This window comes from Ciconia boyciana, chromosome 1 (assembly GCF_034638445.1).
Source record: "Ciconia boyciana chromosome 1, ASM3463844v1, whole genome shotgun sequence".
NCBI lineage: Eukaryota > Metazoa > Chordata > Aves > Ciconiiformes > Ciconiidae > Ciconia > Ciconia boyciana.
In genome coordinates, this window is record NC_132934.1 from 174,069,806 (window position 1) to 174,086,866 (window position 17,061).

General features: G+C 36.0%; 1 protein-coding gene across 1 annotated transcript in view; it reads right to left on the bottom strand.

The window, feature by feature from the left end:
• Nucleotides 1–17,061, bottom strand: part of UCHL3 (ubiquitin C-terminal hydrolase L3) — a 44,902-nt gene that overhangs the window by 11,445 nt on the left and 16,396 nt on the right. Inside the window, exons 5-6 of the mRNA XM_072850056.1 lie at nt 16,845–16,930; nt 15,698–15,745 (exon numbers count right to left, since the gene is read on the bottom strand). Coding sequence (XP_072706157.1) covers nt 15,698–15,745; nt 16,845–16,930 — 134 coding nt within the window. The remainder of the gene's footprint in view (nt 1–15,697; nt 15,746–16,844; nt 16,931–17,061) is intronic.

A 17,061-nucleotide genomic window follows, 5' to 3' on the forward strand; every position in this document is an offset into this window, starting at 1 on the left:
TTTTTAACATTTTCAAAGCAAATGCTCATTGCTAATGGATGAGGAGCTGTTTTTAGAAATTTCCTGAAGCAAGTAAGATTCAACTTGCCAACAGTGTTTTTCTAGTATAATCACAACAGATTATGCTGTAATGTCCATCCTTGGATAAGTCATGGTTTATTTAGTGTTGAAGTAAACTCACGGTCAATTAATGTTTTTGTTCTAGGCAGGCACACTCAAGCTCAAGTCTTCCTCAATAAGTCTTTTGTTAACAACAAACTTATATAGGTCAAATTCATACAAGATCCCAGTTTCAAATTACAGAAATATGATGTAGAATTTTCCAAGTTTTGCTAAACAAACAAAAAGTCCCCAGGTAAAATGTCAGAGGTTTCCCAGTGTTAATGGCATAAATATTAAATGGGGGGAGGAAGCATGAGTTGGGGAGAACTTAACTCTGTCCTTAACTCCGTCCTTAACTCCATGCCTCCTCAAATCCCAAGGTATTTAACGAGCTCCAAATGATAACATCAAGAATGTTTCATAGTTCTGAAGATTACAAGAGAGCTAGATACTTAAAAATAGCAATTACTATTCACATAAAGAGAAAGAAGTCTGGGAAAGGTCTCATCTTGAGATTTTTTATCAGGATAAGAATATAAAAGCTATAAAGAAATGGAAGCATTCTGACACTAATTTTTCATAGCAATAATACGTAAAGAAGGATTTCCACATCTGGAAAGACAGATCTGTAAAAGGAATCTGTTCAGATCTGAAAAAGGAAATTATTTGGACTACAGTCAGAATACTTATTTCACCTCAGTAAAAAAATCCACATACCTCAAATAAGAATTTCTAGTAACATAGGTGAAACATGGTTATTACCAAAGAACGATAAAAACAAAACCACTGTCCCAATTTTGCTTCAAAGACCATTCACTTCTACATATCAAGATTTTTTTGTGTATACTAAAAGTGTGATCACTCCTTAGAAGCAGGATGAAATACCACTAAACCATTCTTTCAGTTTAGTGTTTCTGATGGTGGTCATAGCACAGTTTAGAAATACTGGCTATTCTGTGCATGTAAATTTTTTTCTACATTTTCAAGATATGTTTGTGCCCTGTGAGTGAAGAAGGAAAAAAGTGTAAGTATGGTATTTGATGACAAGCTTTGACTTATTAGAATGTCTACAAACTGGATAAGGAAACAGATGTCAAGTGAGAAAGTAAGCCAGCCCCTTGGGATTACAGGAAACATTTCATCTTTACTGAAATACCCAGGGACCATTAAGCAAGACTTAGAATGAAAGAGGAGACTAGGTTTAGGATATGAGAACATAAACCAGGTCTCAAACACAGAAGAAATAATATCATGTGACAAAGAATTAGAAGCCCCTTGGTTTAGCACATCCAAATGAAAGATCATGAAGATGAGGTGAAAAGAAGAGGCTGGATGTGGAGCCTATGGAGAAAAAAAAAGCCACTTCATGAAGGGCAAACTTCGTCTATGCTTTCAAAATGATTTGGTACATATATTGAATCAAAAATACCTGGACAGCAAAGCATGGAGTGATGTACTTTTGCTGTCCGACATGGGGGGGGGGGGGAAAAAAAGAAAAGAAAAGAAAAAAGAAGAAAGAAATCCTAAGAATGGTTGAGAAAAGGCCCCAACAAAAAATGATGCCTTGAAGACCAGAGTTACATGGCAGAAGGCCAGTCGTGTCAGAATAAGAAAAGACGGAAGATGGACTACACTTACAACAGAATGAAGCCCAACAGATGGAAGGCGTATCAAGGGCCGCCAACGACGAAGACGGATTGACGGACTGGTAGCCTTTGCAGGACCTACATGATTACGTTTGGCCCAGGAGAGGGATGCAGAGTGACACAATGGTGAAGCCTTCGTTCTGCTGTGGCTAACCTGAGGCTGCGATGAGGATGGTGGTGAAGACAGCGAGGACGATGACGACTACATAAACATTAAAAAAGAACATACTTAGCCCACTTAAACTTGAAGTAACATATCTAAAAAGGCAACTGCAAAGATGTCCACCATTTATTATACTGTCCTTTAACTGATCAAATCTACACAGATAATAATCAAGGACGTATTGAATTTGAATGAGAAGACAAAAGAACAATGAAAATAAGCAAAGACAAGGTCCAAATCTGAAGTTTATCACCAGATAAGCTAGAGGTTATTCACACCCAGTGAACTTCATAATAGGAACACAGGTTAACTGACTCATTCAAGAGACAGACTGTTGGAAAGTGAGGAGGGAGAGGATTTAAGTATCACCTCATGGAAGAAACAGTTGAGAACAGAGAGCAATCAGTTTTGTCTACAGCTACAAAAACTGTAAGCAACAGTTCTTTGGTAATTTGGGAAATCTAGGTTGTGCTACTCTGGGATTTAAAATGCATCAAGTAACTGCTGTAACAGAACCCAGAGTTTCTTTACTGTTCCATGTCTAACATAAAAGGAAAGCAAAGGAAAAGGGAAGCTTACCGTGGTGAGGTATGCAACTTCCTAAGTTTTTCACCTATTCTTCTAAAATAGCAGGCCAGTGGCAGTATTGCCATTAACACTCAGGATCCCTTTAGTATCCGTGGAAGCAGTAGGACTATGTTAAACCATTCAAATTGTTACTATTAGAAGAAAGACCACAGAAGTATTAAAAATGACTCTCAGCTGCAACTGACAAAGTTACAGTAAATATATTAAGATCAGAAAGGACCATTGTGATGATTTAGTTTTGATCTTCTGTCCCACACAGGCCACAGGACCAATCAAGTTCAAGTTTTGTTTGGATCAGAACATATTCACAAAACAAAACCAAACTTTCAAACTTAGCAATTTTTTTACTACTGAAATAAATCAGAACAAGTCAAGATTTCAATCAATCCTGTCTATAGCTACAGAGACAGTAAGTAACATTTTCATACAGTTTACTAAGTACATTACTGCTAAATGAAAAGGCAACCTTTTTATTCCCACTTAATGATGATATGAACATGGAACAATGGATTACATTAGTTCATCTGGCCACAATGTCAAACCAGCAGCTCACCTTCAGCTTATCATCCACCATTACTTTTTCCTCTCAGCTCATATAAAAATCTCCAATGTCATCTTCAGCCTTTCAGAGAATCCCTCACCTTCTGCCAGGAAATAGAGTTTATCTTTTGTGCTAATTTTATTTGGCGTCAGAAAAATACTCTTTTGTTTAAAGCTAACCTAAAGGGCAATACAGACCGTCCTGTGTTGATGTCTTGTGCTTTACTATCTCTTGATTTTACACTGCCTGTAGGTTTTGAGGTGTATTTTTATGGTTGTCTTCCATGTCACTGATAGAAATGTTTTAACAGTACAGGTCTTAGAACCAAACTCTACAGAGCCCCACTAGCAAACAAAACTTACTCATTGATAATACCCCACTTAGCTGCGCTGAGACCTGCCAGCTGCTTGCGAATCCATTAAAGTTTTGCAAGCAGAATAGAAACTGCAGTTCCTTAGGTCCCACATTATGCACTCAATGGAACAATTCTAGTAGACTTCAAAAACCGAGCATTAGATAGCTTCTCTGAAAAAATTATTTTTACTTTACTTAATCAATGCATAAGTGCAGTCAAAACCATTTACTTTCTTTGTATTATTTTTTAAGCAATTCACCTTCTTTCCCATTCAATTTTATTTTTTTTCCTTTTCCTGTCAAGAGTGGGACCATGAATTGGTTCTTTCTGCTCCCATATTCCTAACCTTAAAGAACGAAGACAGGGATAGGAATTTTTCACAAAGAGCAAGCACCAAGTACAGTAGAAACTGTAGAGCTCAGAGATAAGCATGGAGTGTTATCAAGTCTCATAACCTGTCCAGAGTATAGTTTTCCACAGGTTTGTCACAGGTGGGTTTTTTTTTTTAATTAGCTTTTGATTTTCAAGCATTCTGATCCACCCCTAAATCTCAGCAGCTCCACATAAAAGAGGACAAAACCAGAAAGCCTCCAGCCCAAAAATGTAATTGTATGAAGAAAGAGGAATTTAGCAATGACAGTACTTCTAAGAGTCAGAGACACTTACAGGAATTTAATGGCTATTATACTTCATCTGTACTACTGATTGTTTTTTCAACTGATTGTTTTTTCAAATTCTTCACTTGAAGAACTGAATTAAACTGAGACATTTTACATTTAGATAACGTACCAGATGGCTTTAAAAACAATTTATGCTCAGCTTGCCTAAGAAAATTCCAAAAGACAACAGATAAAACACTGTTCCTAGAAGTCCTCACAGTCCACAGACCTCCCTATGAAGGAAGGAACCTGTAAGATTAGAACCTGCTGTGGGGCAGAAATTTAAGAGCTTTGCTGACTAGAGTTCAGGATAAAATGCAAGACACACTACATTATGTTTTGCAATTTTGTAAGCTTCTGCTATCAAAACAGACAAGATTGTTAGTCTTCCTGGAATCTGCAATATAGTAACTGTTTACTTAGAAATAGTTTAAAAAATTAAACTGAAAAACTTGAGAGTAGGAATTTACTCTGTCTTTGATGCATTCCATTGACTGGAAACTGTTAAACTGTATACTTTTGGTCTGAAAAAACCCTATCTGTTAGTACTCCTAGTGTAATTACTATGAAACCATTAATAAGACTTTGAACAATACCAAATTTAAGATTTGTTTAACAGTCCAGTGATGACCAGAATATCAAAAGAAGTTTTTATAAAGCCTTTTTTACTTTTGTTACCATATTTACCACAATTCCTCACTTTTACCATTCTTAATGATTGCACTTATTTCTTTGTTTTCTGGCTAATATTGCTAAAATAATGCTAAAATAATGAGACTATATTAAAAATGTCCCTTGCCTGAATGTAATGAGACCAGAAAAGACTTTAAGTTGTCAAAACTGAATTTATAACCTAGAATGCCATTTAAGGCACCTATTACTAATATTTTAATATTTCTAAGTCAGTATTTGTCCTCATTTTAACTTCCATTCATTGACTCTTTTTATCCTTTATTTCCTGTACTAGTGGGTCCCCTAGTGAGATCAACCAAGACAAAGAGAAACTTCCTCCCCACTGAAAATATACTTTTGCATTTGTAAGAGTGAAATTTCTACAGACACTATATAGGAATTCTGGAAAAGCAAAGTTAATACTGGATTATGTCTAATTAACAAGGCTGCAATAGCCATAAAATTCCATGCACTGCTTTAATAATAAGCACAAATTAAACCGTGTCAACTGAAGTTGTTTTCAACTGAATATAAAAAATATATATTAAAACAGAATTACATATCAATATTAATATGAAATTAATGTCACATACACATCTCCAAATACAGGATACAAAGTCATACATTTCACATCTCATTTAAAATGTGGAAGACAAATCATAACTTGATATGTTCTATTCAAACAAGACATTAACAGCTGGAAGCTGCAGATAAGAGAGAATTAGACTAACTTCACAAGATGAAAAGATCACAGGAGCATATGTCTGTGCTGAAAACTGTAGCAGGTCAAATATCTGAAGCAGTAAAACAAAAACCTTGAAATAGAATTGAATGTTATTGTCATATAAAACAGTAAGCATATTAAGTTTATAGTTTGTAATGCAAAAAATACATTATAAACAAGTTAAAAGCTTCAATGTAATAGGTGTGTCATCGTTGTCACCCCCCCTCCCCCCCCCCCCCCAAAAAAAAAAGAATGTTCAGGCAATTATCATCTGCCCCAATCCAAAACTCACTCCTATATATAGCTGTTATTAAAACCTAGAGCCATTTAAATCTAATCTAAGATCTCAGGGAAACACCTATAAAGTTCCTCAGGCACCAAAAGCTGTGCTTTTGCACGTACCTAAAATTGCAGAAGTTTGATAGGGCTGAGTAGCTCATGACTTGGCTCATGCCCAAACCTGTCAGTCTCTAGAAACAGGGACCTGTCTGCTCAGCTTGTTTGGGGAACCCAATCCAGGAAAGTATCTCAGTCCACGTCTAATGCATTGAAGACCTGACAGGACAAAGTGGCAGCTGGTATTGCATGACCATTTCTTTCTTAGAAGAAATATTTATTACTGATTAATTTCCTAGTGGTTACAAAAATTCATCTACCTGGAAGCTAAAGTTTGGGGCATCCTCTCAGTGGAAAGTTCAAGCCCATGCCACTTTCCTCTAAGGAAGCTTCCCTGTCTATCAGCTGACAAACTATGCTAGGACTGGGGCTTTCTTTTTTCTTTCATTTTGAGGTTGTGTCACTGTGTAGAAAGAAATGCTAGTTGCACTGGGACAGAGATCAAACAAGCTTTAACTGCATAGCAACACGACTGGAAACTTGGGAAACAGAAGGAGATACAACACTTTTAATCCTGGTCTTTGTTTCCTATGCACAACCCTCAGATCAGAGGCCCTGCCACATGTTCTGCATCTGTTCAGTTGAGTTGGTCCACGAGCATGCAATATCTCCTCTCAACAAACTAAGTGCTTGTGGCCTCATTATACAGTACCTGTACAGCAAGCCCTGTAGCAGAGATGGGGGAAGGTTGAAATGACAATTAAAAGTGCAACTTTTCCAGCCGCATGAGCAATATAAGAGTTATTATAGCTTTAAGATTATATTCAGAGAGGATGTACTTAATATCTATCATTTTTCCCCACCACCTTTTGAGGCTTTGTTTTGCTTAAGTAATTGCTCATTATTGAATTAAACACAATGTTTTAAAGGGTCTGTATTACAGTTCAAAGTATAATAGCATTTTTCTTCCTTAGAAGTCATTATCCTTGCAAATTAAATGTATGCATCACACTGTCTGAAAAGATCCTCTTCCTCCTTCCTTCCTTCCTTCACAAGTGTTTCTAATCTTTTAACAGCATTTCAAGCCTGTTTTGGTGGTGGCGGTGAAACCTTGAGAGACATTAAGTTCCTTCAAGCTTTTAGAAGATAAGCAGCTAGACAGGGAAGAGGAGCCTGAAAAAGGAAGTATTCCACAAAGGCAGAAGCTGCTTCATGAGCTCATCTCCAACAGTATACCACAGAATTCACACAAACGAGACATATTATGAATATTTCAACTGCAAGGAAAAGCCATGTTCCTAACTAGAACTTCCTTACATACAACAAAAGCCTGCACAACATGCAAATTCTTCGGAAGTTAAGGTTCATAAACTCCACTCCTCACAGACCTACTTGTTTTGTCAACATTTCAATACATATTAATGCTGATGATTGTAACTGAGACTACAGTTTTTAAACTGAATTGGGCCACATCTGCTAGCTGATCAACTTCTGCATCAGTAAGTTTAATTAGTGTTTCTGCAGCTGGTAAAAAGAAAATCTTTCCAGTAGTCTCCATGTCAGTTCAATCCATGATTAAGAATGGACAGTATCCCAAGAGTATTACTTTGCTAGACATTTGGGTAAAGACAGAGCTTTAAGACAAAAAAAATTGTGAGATCAGAGCACCCAAAAAAATCTTTCCGAAATTAGCGACAATTTATCTCTCTCTGAAGATGTAAATTTAAGTTCTATGGCCTATGCTAGGCAAAAGTCAAGCTAGATTATCACAATGGCGACTTCTGTGATCAAAAATTAGTGGAATTACAAAAAAGAAAATTCCAAAGGTTAGGGAGCTCTGCAAAACCTAAATTAACTAGATTTTTCAAATAGTTTTTCCTCCACAAGATTTTTTTTTTCTTAAAATAAATTGAACAGCATTGTTGCATGCCCAATTACCATATTTTTAGAGTGCTTCCTTGAGCAAAGTTGATGCAACATCAATTCTCCGAGTAGTTTTAGTCCACTGTCTAGCTTCAGCCATATTGGTAAAATGGATTGGAAGTCTTAAGGATTGGAAGTTCTTATATTTTTTCCCCCCAAATTAGTAGTTGGGTAAAGAAAAAAGAGAGCCAAATCAGTTTCACTTCTGCCTGAGGGAAGGAGGTTGAGTGTGAACTCAACCATCACCTGTCATGATCAGCCTGCTAAAATGCCAGTGAGCAAACACACAGCTAGAGCCTGCTGCTTACTGTCTCTTACACAGATAGTGCAAGAACAGCACTGGAAGTGTTATGGATTGGAGAGATGAAAAAAAAAAAAACAAACCAAAACCAACTCGTGGCAGTAGGTTGGTAGAGATGTTGGATGCAAAACTGGAGAAACATTTTGTTACTTTCACTTGTTATTTATTTCTTATATATTTGTTATTTAAATTCATGGGCTGCTTTATGGGTGCGAATATCCTCTATAGTTATGTTTCATCCTAGGAATCAGAGTTCCTTTGTACAGATTTTACGGTGAAGCGTAAGACCCAGAATAACAATTCAGAGCAATACTGTATTGATACCTTATTAGTTATTTGCTCGGTAGAGTATAGAAATCAGATTGATGCATGTCTCAAACACTGACATGTTAAATAACAGGGCAATGCAATGAGTCAAAGACTAACCAAGTATAATTTCCAGAACATTTTACATGATTCTAGTAAGCTGATTTTTACACTTTTTACTGCATAGGCTGTAAAAGAGAAAAAGCTATAGCTAACATTTTTAGGCAACATCATCGCCTTTACAGGAGAGCTGACATGCTTGTTCTGTAATGCTAAGCTAAACAAAAATAATCTTAGAAACAGTTATATAATTGATTTTATATTTTCCCAAGATGCAAATGTTTCTTTACAAGACTATGGATTATTCAGAAGAAACGCCGAGGAATATGGGCTATTTAAAAAAAAATAAATCCCACCATGTATTCTTGGCAGGAGCAAAAGGGAAGCTCCTTTATGTTTCTTCTCTAACAATAAATTGTAATGCCCCAGGGAGCCAGACATCTTTGAAAGTTCAAGTTTTATAGCAGTTGAGAACAGAGTGCATTGACTCTACTTAGTTCTTGCCAATGTTAACGACTGTTACTGTGATCAAAGTCTAACTTAGCGCATTCCAAGCAAGATTATAGTTCTCAAGGCACACTAAACAAGTTTACAGACTACAGTTTGCAGTTATGGTTTGAGTTAAGGAAGAAATCAAGCTGTGGTAGCTTTTTTAGCAGCTGCCAACTTCAACCCATGTTAAAAATATTCCTGATCATACTTGTGAACAAAAAGTATATTTAAGTATACATACTGATGTGCACAAGTATTTCATTTTTTTGTGAACATCTGAGACCAGTTCTTACTTGTGACTTTTATACTGACAGAGTCAAACTCCAATTTTGATTTTCAAAGGCTAATTTTTCCACCATCAATATTTTTGATAGAGGTCTAATGAGGTGCAAGAATGTTGTTTTCATTTGAAGTGGCAGCTCAGATGCAGTGCCTCAGTTTACTCAGTTCTGAGCTTCATTTAGCCCAACATACAGTTCTAGTAGCCGAGGCTAAAAAAAACAAAAAAAACCCACACACCAAAAAAACCAAACCAGGAGCAGTTACAGAACCAAAGGCAGTATTTTCTGTGCTCCCAGAAATAGTTGACATATTTTATACTCCAGTTCTGTTTTCTTCTCTCTTCCATAATAACTAGTAACTGAAACACTGTAGGTTAAACTTCATTTAAGGAAGAGGAAAGAAAAAACAGGAATTTGAGAGCTCCTAATTTTCTCCTATGAATTTAGGCCATGAACAAAACCAAAAGCTCTTATTATTCTCTAACCAATAACTAACACAGGTATTTCAAATGGCCATTTCACATGTATTTATTTGCTTGATTGAAACATTATTTTGAGCTATGCTGTAATAACAGTTAAAGAAGTAAACTTCCCAAAGACCACAAATCACATTCTGCTAAGCAGTAATGCATAAACCATGCCAAAACTCCCCTCTCTAAAAAAATTTCAACCTCAAACACAAAAGTGGTTCCATGTGCCGCAAGTACCACAAGACACAATAAAAGTTCACTCCATCATTTGAACTTTATAAGAAAAAGTGATATGGAAAGCCATTTGTCAGCAGTTAGCGATACCTTGATATTGCACAGTCTCCCAATTACTTAACACCACAACTGTTTGAGTATTTGCTGTCCACAGAAGCAAAAACTGACCTAAGTCTAGTCTGTTAAGCCTTCTCCTCTCTTCCCAGGAGTGTGCTTCTAACACCTCTGTGCCAGCATTAGCTCCTACAAGGCTATAGGATGAGCTGTTTCAGGAAGCTGTTTGGGAAGCTGATGGGAGTCAGAAGATATTGTAGGTAATCTGACAATCCAGAATCATTTCAACAGCCACAGACACACACAGCTATCTAAAACTTCAGATACGATTACCAGAATAGTACTTGAAGAAGACTTAAGCATGTCAAAGCCTTTAGAGACGCAGAAACTGAATACAGACTATTCTCTGGATCTAATTCCTTGACTAAAGGCCAATTAATCTTTTAAAAAGTCCTTTATATGGTATAGCTTGCCATTTTCCTTACTGCAGAATTGAGCTGTAATGAAGCATAGCTGCAAAGTAGTGGATATGGATGTCAGTAATACGAGAGCAGAACAAAAATATCTTGCTACTCACATTATTGTAGTCACATATTAAAAAGGTCATTTATTTCAAGAATCAGTACAGATAATATTTTCTACCTGGAATAACAAGCTATCATAGCATATCATTGCTTAATTAAACAATTTCTACTGGTTTACTTCTACAACAAGTGTGCCTTCGCATTTTCCTCCTTTCTTACTCTCAGAAAACTATACAGTAACTTTTTATTGTTAATGAAAATGAGTAAGTAGGATATGAAATAAGTTTCTTCCACAATTCCAAATTCAAAAGGGCTATTTGCTCTGCAAAAGACTCTAGACTTGGAAGTCTCATGTAATGACACGTTTTCCTGTTTTCAAAAAACTCTCCCCTCAGATTTTCTGATCTGTTACATGAAGATAGTTACTATGATTGTTTTGAAAGAAAGCAACCCAAGATAGTAATATAAAAAAAAGTTATATATTAACCTAACCCTGATAAATGCTATTAATTGCTACTTTTTCTCCCTCAGATTTTGCCATAACTTCTTCATTAATGATCACTGTAGATTAGACAGCTAATGCAGCTGCTCTAGCATCCACAAACTGTACTGTCTTTTTCATATTTTTGAAGGGTTGTGTTTTTTTGGGGCAGGGGGCTTTATAAGAAGATATCAGAAATATTAAGATGTGTGGTAGTACAGGGTCCAGGAGTTCATGAACTGCTGTAAGAGGCACAGGAAGAACAAAATGAAAAAAAAAATGCAAAACAAACAAGCAGAAAAACTCAAACACTGCTCAGTACAAAGCAACAATATAAGGACCAGCTTAGAAGTGCGTGCAGTTCTGCAAAGCAGCAGGTTATATTTTCCACATCTTCAGACATCCTAGATATTATAAACAAAAGTATATGCTCAGCAGAAGACTCATGAAATAATAAAGAGGATCTTGAGTAGTTGGCAACTATTCTAGTCTCAGCAGTAGCTGCCTTTCAGGAGCTATGACATAGGATGGAGAGCGAGCTGGATCCATGAAGCTTATCATAAAGACCTAGATCCTTTTTTGGTAGCTTTGGATATGAAATACCTGTCACTTGAGAAAGTGTAAGCTTCAGCAGCATAAAGTTTAACAGAAAGACTGTTACAAAGCTTTACATTAATTGCCCTCATTATGGTACTGGAACATGGGACCAGAATCAAACCACCCTTGAAACCAACACCACACTTCTCCAGTGGAATTATTCCCAGATCTTACTGCTTGCTACTAAAGTAATTTTAAACAGACCTACATTTTTTTACACTTAGAAGTACCCATAGGACCGTTTTATGTATTTATTTGCTTTACTGTAGCAAAAAAGTGAGCCATGGAGCCACAGAATCCATGAGTCTTAACACAGAACTTGAACAAAACCTGGTCCGAAGGATATAACCCAAATTTACAATCCTTTTAATTTGCAAACCTGAAATGAATTAGCAAAATGAAAACTGCTTAACTGTGCTTAAAATTTAATCTCTTTGAAAGAACAAAAAAAGGTAATTATTTTCTTAAAAATAGATAAGTTGTTTCATAAAAATTCAGTAAACTTCATTAAAAACCTCACATATTTTAATACAACAAAACCTCCCCAAAATACTTAGTTCTAATCTGGTCTATAGATGGCCTGTAAAAGTTTTAAATGCAATACCAAAAGTTATATAAAATGGCTAGGAACACAGCCTTTTTTTTTTTTTTTTTTTAAATGAGGCAAATTAATCACAGCTATCAAACTTGGGAAGCCTGTTAAAGCACCCATCAAGGCAGAACACTATAGCTCGCAGCTTCAATCCATTTGCTTAGCAATTCATCTTAATGCTTCATCTAAATACATCACACATTAATGATAAATCCCAGAAGCAAACTGATCACCGTAACTCTTCTCCTCCAGCAGTCACTAACTGGAATGTAGAATCTAGCAGTCCACTAATATTGAAGTTATACAAGTAATATCTTGTCAATTTTTTTTTCCCCAAATAGAACTCCTCTTCAAAATATAAGAAATGCAAAAAAAAAAAATCTGACTACAGATTATCCTAAAACAGAAACAAATCCTACCCACTAGACAAGATGAGTAGATGGAATACACAGATACTAGAAAGATAGCATTGCTTTACCCTATTACTTCTAACCTTTTATTTCTAGATAGGTTTATTTCTAGATTTTGCTTTATTTCAAGGTTTGAAACACTCACATACAAGGTACAGAAACAAGAGCAGAAAAGCCACTAGCATATTGTAAAAATCAAGTAGCCACTGAGATGATAAAAAAGCTTGTGAAGACTTAGCAAGACTGTCAGGAGCAATCAACAAGTAAAGGCTTTACTTAGAAGCATGAAAGGCTGAATCCTCAAATATCTGAGAAATCAGAGCCCGCGGGGGGGGGGGGGGGGGGGAAGTATTATCAGAAGAGAACCCATCTGTATTCTTTGCTATTTTTAAGCCTCCTACATCTCAAGATTCCAGAATATTTTACTTTTATGCCAATGGTGTGATGGCGTGTTTTGCATGGTAGAAGGAAAAAACAGAATCTTGCAAGCAGTTACAAAGCTTCTTAACCAAATCAGCAAAGCTGACTGCCATACATCCCACTTTTGGAAGTTATTCTGTCTAACACAGTTGAGCTTAAGCAACATATTCAGAAGAATTTGAGTGGACAGTAGTGTGCAATACCTATCTAAGGGACAGAACTACCCACACAGCAGGCTATTCTTAGGAAGCATGCAAGCCAAGTTAATCATCCTAAAAGAGTAGGCTTGCACATTTTGTTAATCTTTAATTCTGTAGGAGACCCAGAAAGGACTTTTTGCTCACAAAGCTACAGCACTTACCATCATTAAGCAACTACATAAGCCACTTCATTCAAAGGAAAAAGTTATATACAAAATGCCCTGGCTATTCGGCGGGGTGGGACAGAATAAAAACCCAACAGAGTCACAGGAATGCAAACGTGTTCCTTTCTAGTGCTTTGAAAGGAAGTTTAAATTTTCAGGAAAGTAATCGTAACAATAATGGATATGCAGGAGGAATGAGATTCTCTTCTCTCTAGCTGCAAAGGTGCTAGAAATTATCAACTTACCCTGCAGGACAAGTCAACATCCTTGTATGACCTGGATATACTAACTTCAGCATCTTCAAGGGCATGCTGTTCAGCAGTCCCTTCACCACTACATGAAGAGGTATACAGCAACATTTATAATGTACCATTGAAGGGAAAAAGACTAGGAGATTAACTCGCTCCAACTCTCAATTACAGTTGAGTCCAACTCTCTTATACAGTTCTCAGCATATTCACATTTCAGATTTTGTTTTGCTTAAAAAGAATTGTACTTTAAAAGTAAAGCAATTCCTTCTGTACATATGAAAGGGGAGGCCTTGCTGCCAATTTAACTACACTATGGTAGGACAGGATCTTCAGGCAATTAGATTTTCCAGTATGATAACTTGTTTATTTCTTCCCTCCTTGGTTGATGGATCAGAACTATTCTGAAAAATGGTCCTAGGACATGTATTCGGCCATTTTACTATTTCAACTTTGGAAACAGAAAGACAGGAAAAAGTTATTTTACCAGTCTAAGGAATATCCATACTGAATTACTTCCAGATTCAGTTATGCAAAATGGAATAATAAATATTTGGCAAGGAAAGCACCTATTCAATATTTGTGTTTAGACATGGATGCTAAGACAATCTTGTAAATTTTTATTATGAAAAAAAGGCTTCATCTTTCCACACAATTATTAATCTTTTCTATTGTGGTTATCTTGATCAGGAAACAAATTAATTTGTGGAAGTTCAAGAAGTTAACTGTCCCTTATTAGGAGATTCCATCATCACTTAGATGCTTCCTGAATCTTTACGAAGACTCATAACCCTTGCATTTTCTTTTCCAGTCATTCCGTAATTTCTGCCAAAGAATGCGTATACAAACCATTCCCTGGATGAATGTCACAGTACATCAGAGCAACTAGAGAATTTTTTCTCTTTCACAAGGATCTTAGGAAAAGATTCAATCTTCAGCAACTTGTGGGAATAATCTCCATAGCCTCTCTCTTACTGAGCTTGCCAAGAATATCTAGAAAAGGACTCATTTGTAAAGAAAACAGAACAGACTTTTTGGAGTCTCTCACTTAGAAAAGGAAGAGAAATATTAATTTGTTCTGATGTTTCTTCTTGAAATATAGAACCTTGATTAATTTAGAAAAGAGATAAAAAGAGAGTGTGGTGGGTTTTTTTTAAAGAAAATACCACAAAGGAAGTTGAGTATCTGTAACAGAAATGGTTAAAAGAATTCTCTTAATTTTCATTTCCAGATGGTGGGGCAAGGGGGAGCAGAAAGGACTGCTTTGCTTTCCCCTGCATTGTTTAGAAGACATTGCAGAAGCCATAAGAAGAAAGAAAACCTCACCTACTATACCTCAAAAAAAAGAAAGCAGATGAGCCACTGGAGTAACAGCCAAACAAAGGAGGGTTCCTCTCTTTGTCAAACAAAGCAGTGCTAGCAACAATCTAATAAATTTTCTTTGTGGAACAGATACTGAAATCTGAACCAAAAAGATGGAAAACTGCCTTAGTATGACTGAAGCAGAAAAATGTTGAATGTTAAGTTTATGTTTATTTTAAATTTTTTTGTCGGTTTTGGGGTTAGGGTTTTGTTTGTTTGTTTGTGGTTTTGTTGTTTTGGTGGGTTTTTTTAATATATCACCCAATCTGTTGGGGGATAAAAGCTTATAAATATATGTATTAGTGAGAATTTATCTGAATTAGTATTTGTATATAAACAGCACATACACAATGGCAAACGAAGTACTGTACTATTTCTTTTCCTGAAGTAAAACTTTTCAGACTCTCATAAAACGTTTGTTCCACTTGTATGATTACTATGGATATCACAGTCTTACCTACAAATTTGCAACATCAAAACCTCAACTTTCATTAAAAATACTATTACTGGCTGGTTTACTCTGAAATGAAGCTTGAAAAGATCATCCATGTTATATAAAAGCTTAAAAAAACCCCAAAACCCAAAAAACCCCAAACAAGCTTCAAGTTTGGTTTCTCCCCCCAACAATGCCACTTGATTTTGTGCCCTGATTTTTGACTAATGACACAATACTGCAAACCAAGCAATAATCTCCATTTCACTGTAAACCTTTATTATATGATTGTTTTAATTTCAATTATATTCAACTCAAAGTAGTTATTAACAAAGATTTTTTTAAAAAAAAATGAATACCTCAGTCTGACCTTCATGGGCACTGGATTCATGAGTGACACGAATAGCCTAAAATTAAAACATATTTCAATCAGACTTTAAATGTGAGAGACTTTCAGTGTTTTAAGAATCACTGTATGCTCTTCATTTTATCAAATGCCATCGATGTAACTATTTTTGTTCAGTGCTTGTAATAAATAAATTAAAAATTTAATAAACAAATAATCTCCACTTCCAATGATCTCAGAAGACCAATATTTCAGTTTCATCACAGTCAATTCAAATCAAATACCTAACAGTTTGTAATGGCACTTTTACACACAGAAAGCACTATGGGCAAGTGTTTTTGTTATATATCACTTCTAGAGCAGACAAAATACTTTAGATAGAAGCTCTGATCAGACATCTTGTGTCCAACATTTCTACAGAAAATTTCACCGAACCTCTACTGTTTCTGTTTGTTACTACTTCCCTCATGTTAACACGTTAACATCCTTATTCCTGAGGACTTCACAATAAGCTTAAATTGAATTCAGACTTGGAAATCATCAAGATTTTCACTTTGAGAGGATCAGCATTACCCTCAAAAGCAACAGCATCGTTCTCCCCTTTCACCACTGGCCAGATGTTTCTGTTGCATCCTTTCAAACAGCACTAACGATCTGGCTAACCACACTATCAGCTAGCTCATCTAATTATTTGGGGTGGTAGGGGAAGGAGATCATATTTCAGCCAAATCAGCTCTTTGTGTGCCCCAAACTGCTAGAGCCAAAGAGAGACTACTAGAAGGCACAAATGAAAGGAGGCAGCAGAAGGACCATCCTTTCAGCAATAGCCTCAGATCAGCTTAAATTGTCCATCCTGAACGCACCAAAAAGATTATGCGCACATTTCTCATCCATTTCAAAGTCATTTTAAACTAAGCCAATGAATTAATATGGATGAGAAACATTGACAAAATCCATTCTGCTGACTGAGCTATGGACAGGCAGGAATACTTTAAACTACCAAAGCAGGGTTTTCTTTGTAGCAATTGTCTGATCACAAGCTCACATGTAAAATCGAATTGTTTAAGTGCTTCGCTGGATCAAGTCCTAAGGACAGTACCTGCTCATGCCAGTAATTCTTACACCATTTTAAATAAAAGTAAAAAACACATGATACTAACTTCATAAGTTTCTAGGTATTTGGCCCTCTCTTCAGGAGTCATAGATAATGAATCTTCTAGGAACTTTTTCAGTGAAGAATTAGTTTCTTAAAAAAATTAAAAAGAAATAATTAGAGTCATGCTTTAACTCCAACTACATTCAAAGCTTACAGAATTCTTATATCCCATCAAAGATTTAAAGATACAATTACATCGTAACTTTTAGACACTGAAGGCT